Genomic DNA, 6,593 nt, shown 5'->3' with positions numbered 1-6,593 from the left:
ATCACCAGAATATTTGTTGTAGGAATTAGTAACGATTGTTTGGCTTGTTCTAAGTTAGTTATTAAGTTTTGAATATGGTAGTATTGAGTTGTGGGCTAAATTTCTTCTGAATCAGCAAAATTATGTTAATTTAAAAAAAAAACAAAAATAGGCGCAGGAAATAAATGTTATTCCAACTGAGGAAAGTTATGTTGAACAGTAATTGGTTACTATGTAGAATAAACCTTAATTGTGTTACAGGGATGGCATACTAGGCTACCAACTAAATTTGATTTTGCTTTTTTAGTCGCCCGACTAAAATTTTATTCGGCCGAATTTGACCGACTAACTTCTGTAATGAGTAATGCACAGAAACTAAGTCGGCCGACTAAATGTGAAAAACCACCGACTAAAATTTAGTCAGCGAAAAAAATGCAGTAACCAATAGTTACCGCGACCGACTAGTTTAGTCGGTAGCCGAGTATACCATCCCAGATTAGGCAATTAAGGCGCATAGTTTAGGAATTGGGGTTCGTAAATTGCACAAAATTCAACTAAACAATCCTACCTCAGTTGTTGATTTGCTTTCTCCATTAATGCCATCACCATTATGGCTTTCATCATATGAACCATTGCTTAATGATATTTCTGTGGTGGCTGGTGGGAAATCTGAGTGTTCTTGAGTAGAAATATCAGCCATTTTTAAATGTGGGGGATAGGTGCCTGGTTTATCTAGGTCAAATTTATTTGGGTATTTTTTCTAATATTTATATATATATATATATTTATATGTATGTAAGTAAAAACGCTGGAAAACATAAGGAATCGGTTGTAATGCCTGATAATTCAATAAACAATGTCTTAAATAATGATAATGTATTCCATAAAGGCCAATATGTACATTTAATAATATACAGGCTAATACTATTTGAATATCACATGTAATGAAGTTTATATAAAAAGTGGGTAACCTGCAACCATAACTAAATATATTTAGGCTGCTCGGGCTTATGTACCAGAAATAAACACATGGTTAAATAATCATTAAATCATAATCGCGATATATCTTCGTTTAAATTACCAAAAACCCGAAAACTTATAAATGTTGATTTCACAATATTCTATTCTGCAAAGCTTTAACATTATTTTCAACACACAAAGTGACAAATGTAATACGACTACCTATATATATTGAACAACCCATAGGTTAAAATATCGTTAACAATTAAACACACTACCTACAATTCTTACGCAATAAACGTTACAAAAACGCGAAGACTCAAAGGCGATTCTTTCGTCATGTGACGTAACAAACGACACAGACACCGCTTACGCACGAGACTGTGATGACGTCATCCAATAAAGCGTTATTTCTATGACGTAACAGATTGAACCGCGCGTAAAGAGGATGGGCGGTAGTAGAGAACAAAGTGCGATCGCTGTTTGTAGGAAGTTACGATTTATTTAAATTCTGTTCTTTGCTACAAACGTGCCACGAAACTAGGTTTTCATCTTGTGGAAGCGACCTGGTTGGCCTGTTTCTACCGTATAGGTTTTGGATTTAAAGCTCGATGCTGCTACCATTGTTGTCGCATAGAATACTAACTTACAGAGTTTCTGTGACTTTCTGTAAGTTAGTATTTTATGGTTGTAGTGTGTAACTCTATTACAAATGTTTTACTTTTTTGAGTTGCCAAATGATTAAAGAGATTTAGTAAACAACTCAGATCCAATTTTGGGCAACACTTTAGCAGAAGCATCTGGTAATTTTGACGTTGAAGATGTCAGTGCCCTGGTAGTTGGTTGAGTCATCAAATTCATCTCAATCTGCATCCCCATCGACCAAAATTTCCCCATCGACCAAAAATTTAGAAACATGTGATCGCAAAAAAGAACATAATTTCGGTTATGAATGAAACTTACTTTAACCTCGCGTGGCCGGAAAACGACAGTCGTTATAACACGGATGTTACGAGTTACCAAGTATGTTACTTTGTAGGTGACTATTTTTTTTGTGGATTCTTCTTTTTTTCATGTGTGGCTGAAATTTGGACAGCCCATTAGTGACCACTGGGTTGGAGCAATTGCTGTTAAGTGTCTTGCCCAAGGACACATACGCCCACAATGGTTGGATCCAAGAGCCTTGAACCCACTGCCTCTATAGGTTCGAGGCAGGCGCCGAATATTTCTGTAACCTTATTTTCCTGATTATCATTAAATGGGGGTCCGTAAAAAGAAAGTTAAAAAACAGTCTCGTTTGACAAAGTGTCCCATCTCCCCCCACCCTACTATATTATCAATTTTCTGTTATTACAAGTTGATACGCTTTTACAGGATACAATATTTATCGATTGATGTTCGAACAGTACCCATTAGCGTTCGAACAATATACCAATTTTCATACAATAATATAACGTAGGTAACATTTTAAAAACTATAGCAGTAGGGCAAGGAAAATGAATATTTCAACTTAATTTTCAAAGCATACAGTATTATTTCGTTTTATTTACGTGTATTCTTAATAATAAACTAACTTATTAATTAAAATTAACAATTTTAAACTGTCCTGTCTTGTCCTGTGTGTTTACGAATTTGTAAAGTTACACCTGTTGTGTGAATCGCTAAATAATTCCTTGTTAATAGAGGAATGATACTACTAATTCGTGGTATCACCCAAAACCGTCATGCTGTATTTGATTTTGGAAATATTGGGCAATATGTGCTTAGGTGTCCCATCTCCCCCCCCCCAATACTATTAATATTTTAAAGGGCTCTGCACACCAGACGCGGTTGACGGTTGCGGTGCGGAGAGGGCGCGATTGTTCGCGGATTTTCCGCGTTCGAAGCGGCAGGGGGCTTCACACCCGCAGTGCTGTTGGCGTCGACGCGGCGACAAGTCCTCCTTATTTCCAAGAAATCAGGGTCAATGTGCTGGACAAATTGATCGTCTCTGCGTCGTAAAAATGTTGGTTTACAGTAATTAATCATGAAACAATTAATATGTGAACAAAAGTACCCCAAACTACTAAAATTGTACCTGTTGTGCGAATCACCCAAAAACCGCCACCTATGTTGATTTGGGAAATATTGGGCAATATATGCTTATGTGTTCCGTCTTCCCCTACTCTACAATAAATTTGTTGTTTTGACTCTGCTTGCTTTCGGTGCTTCTGGCACATTCTTTTGTCTGTACGTCATGCTCATACAGTGTTTACGACAGGTTTGTTTGTGAAGTTTTCTATCAAAATCACCTCTGGCTAAGAATTTTTTGAGGGAAATTAATTCTCACACCCCGACATGTATATTAGTTGTATACACTTTCGACAGTTTCATCGACATTAGTAAGTTGATGAGCTCATGCAGTGTTAACCCACGTCACGTTAAAGGAAACCGCGATTTTGTTCGCCATTATACGGATTACCCAGAGCGTCAATCGCACATACAAATGAATTGTCGGCGTGTGTTTAATTGGTGTTTGTATATATACAAAGCCAGAAAACACAATTACAGACTGTTTTAGCATATAAAATACGGTGGAGCAATTGTCGCTAAGTGTCTTGCCAAAGTAGCAGCGTCGAGCCTTGAACCCATTACCTATTGGTTTCAGGCATGTGCGCTAACCACTACACGCCACGGCGCCAGACGTACTCCGTAATAGCGGCGACTCTGACGTTACAGACACGTGGATAATGTAAAACAAGATGTTTTACAATCCGTTTACTAACTTGGTCTCTGCAAACTTGGATGTTGTCGACAGGTGAATTCGTGAAGTTTTTCTATCAAAATCACCTCTGGCTAAGAAATTTTTAACTAAATTAAGCGCCAGATCCGGACATGTACATTGGTTGTACACTTGCGGCAGTTTCATCGGCATTTATAAGTTGGTTAGCGGTTATGTACACCTCAGTTAGCGAAACCAGTAATTCTGTTCAGTGATAATGTCCTTTAAAGGAGTATTTTTTGTTTCCGAGCTCGTTGAATCTTGGCAAGGTGTTTTAATATAATTGCAAGAGTCCTAAAACAAGGAAGTCGTCTAATAATTCTAGTTTTGTCATACAGAAGAAGTTTTAAATGTTGTTTAAGTTGGTATTCGCACTATTGCTTGTGTTTTGTGCTGAGGCGCAAGATACTCGACAGATTTTGTTAACTTTGAGCTCGGTTGGAAATTCTGAGAAGGGAGCGCAAGGTCCACCTGGTCGTCAAGGTAGAAGAGGACCGCCTGGATTGAAAGGCTCAACTGGACCTATCGGCGGACTCGGTCCAAAGGGACAAAAAGGAGAATGTACTACGAACAGTGCATACGTTGATAATGCTATACAGGAGATGGAAAACCGGTTTGGCAGGTTAAAAAGTAGGTTTCTATCAAATTTCGGGTGCACGACGTTTAATGTAATTTCGACTCTTTTCAGATCAGATGGAAACCCTTTTTCAAACTGGTGTTAAACGTAAGTTTACGTGTTGGTTTATATATTTATTGTTTCCTTACCAAAGGCATGTTTCACAGAGATAAATGGAACAGCTTGGTTTTCTGCTGGAAATGGTTATTTATATCGAACTTTACCAGCATCAAACTATCAAGCTGCTGTACGTTCGTGTGCAGCAATCGGTGCAAGATTGGCTGTTTTTGCGCCAAGGAATACAAACATAACAAGGTGCAATAACGTTTTTTTATGGAAATATTGCCTTTTGATATATAATAGTATAGGGTGGGGAATGATGGGACAGTTTGTCAGACGAGACTTTTTAACTTTTCTTTTTCGGACCCCCATTTAATTAAACAGAAAAAGGTGTTAGAGAATTTTCCACAGTATTATCACGAATTTATAAAGCGCGTTAAAGCCGATCATTACTGTTGTTAAATATTATAAAAATGTTAAATGCAAACAGTATTTTTTTAAAAAAAAGTAAAATATGCAAAATAGTAAGATGCTAATTTTGAATGCTCGCTAAATCATAGTAAAGCCGATGATTTATTTGTGAGTGCTGTGAACGATTAAACTAGTTTCATACACTCTATAAAAACTTGACGCAAAATATTCAATCAGCTGCCTTATCGAGCGTCTTTTTTCAATCGCTTCGACTGATTCAAATCCACAGAAATAAAAAAAATAGAACGCGCATATCTAATGTCGGTAAAGGAGAGAGCATGATACACTCTCTTTTTTACACAACTCGTTCCCGTTTACTATTGTCAGTCAATGGAAGCCAGGGCGTTTTATGTAGTTTTTCTTCGTTTTTTTTGACTTAATTTAAGTTTATAAGGAAAAATAACTATTATATATATTTTCGTATCTGCGAACTTTTCTACTTCATGCCTCAGCAATATCCAGGGGAATACGCCGTTTTGACAGTTATTTATAAACACCATTTCTTATCTTCTGTTGTGTTTTTATGTTCCTTACTAATTTGAACTGTTTGTCTTTCATTGCGTATGAATTTCCATGTCAACATTTTATCTGCAGTGTTTATAATAGGCAGGGGTCAATATGGCTTCAATTTGCGATAAATAAAGTAAAAAAGTTATATATATAAAGTTTACATGGCAAAGAAGCTATCACAACCGCTTAATTTTGGTAAGTTAACTACAAGTTGCGGAATACTATTAATGTAAAAATGTTTAAATTTGTTTGTCCCATCTTCCCCCACAGCATTGCAGTTTTGAAGGTTTTTATTATCTAACTTTAAAAGGTTTGCTGTTACTTTAATAATATATACCTCAGGTGTAATTTAAATATAATATACCGATATAATAAAGATAATTTATGGAAAATATTTTCAAAATTCAGTCACTTGCACTTAGAGATAATTTAAGAGAGTAGCTTGTGCGAAAAACGACGTGGTAACGACCAATTTGTAACAAAAATATAAACTTTATTAATAGTTTATTATCACGCAATATGTGCTAATAAGTGTCCCATCTTATTTTATTCTATACTATATACGCTACCTATAGGGCCTACATTAGTGTTTGTTTGTAAAATTTGCGTTAATTGGCATCATAGATATCATATCATATATGATATCTATGGTAATATATGTGTTATATATGGTTGGTACACATTTAAAGATGTTTGCATTATTTTAGAATGATTAGACAGCAGCTCAGTATTACATCGCAATACATCTGGATCGGTCTTAATGATATTGAACGGGAGAATACTTGGGTTTGGGAAAACGGGGAGCGACTTTTAAGCAGCGATGCAGATTGGCACCCTGGGGAGCCGTCACACAGGAATGGGAATGTGCTGGAAGATTGTGGAATGTTGTTTCATTCAGGAAAATGGAATGATTCCCCTTGTAATAGTGTGTATACACCACTCTGCGAAATGTCAGTTTTTGATGCATAATGTCGTAAAGGGATCCTGAATTAGGCACACCATTTTATTAAGCCACACATATTAACCATAAAACAGGATTATTACAACAATAACGGTTTGTTTTGCTTGTGCTTTTACCCTAAAATTACCCTCTTGCTATATAATATAAAACTTAGCTTTATACACTCTAGTATAATACGTAATTTTGGTTTGTTCTGCATTTTACCTATCCCCTTTGCGCCGAATAAACTATGATGCTGGCAATAAGATGGGCTGATAATATTGTCTTATAGAAAC

General features: G+C 36.3%; 1 protein-coding gene across 1 annotated transcript; it reads left to right on the top strand.

Moving 5' to 3' along the window:
- The first annotated feature begins 3,959 nt into the window (after window positions 1-3,959).
- On the top strand, window positions 3,960-6,563 carry LOC100179802 (collectin-46-like). Its single transcript, XM_002128357.4, has 4 exons — window positions 3,960-4,330; window positions 4,389-4,424; window positions 4,484-4,631; window positions 6,065-6,563. Exons 1-4 carry the CDS (start codon window positions 4,051-4,053, stop codon window positions 6,324-6,326), a joined length of 726 nt encoding a protein of 241 aa, XP_002128393.1. The 5' UTR covers window positions 3,960-4,050; the 3' UTR covers window positions 6,327-6,563.
- Window positions 6,564-6,593: the final 30 nt, after the last annotated feature.

Source organism: Ciona intestinalis, chromosome 14 (assembly GCF_000224145.3).
Source record: "Ciona intestinalis chromosome 14, KH, whole genome shotgun sequence".
Lineage (NCBI taxonomy): Eukaryota > Metazoa > Chordata > Ascidiacea > Phlebobranchia > Cionidae > Ciona > Ciona intestinalis.
The sequence above is the reverse complement of the archived record's forward strand: the minus strand, read 5'-3'. Positions and strand labels throughout refer to the sequence as shown.

Bases quoted from the DNA above. Each gene is read 5' to 3' on its own strand.
- LOC100179802 (XM_002128357.4), top strand. From the start codon at position 4,051: ATGTTGTTTAAGTTGGTATTCGCACTATTGCTTGTGTTTTGTGCTGAG. The intron at 4,331-4,388 runs GTAGGTTTCTAT...GACTCTTTTCAG, and splicing joins CCGGTTTGGCAGGTTAAAAA to ATCAGATGGAAACCCTTTTT. The intron at 4,632-6,064 runs GTGCAATAACGT...GCATTATTTTAG, and splicing joins AGGAATACAAACATAACAAG to AATGATTAGACAGCAGCTCA.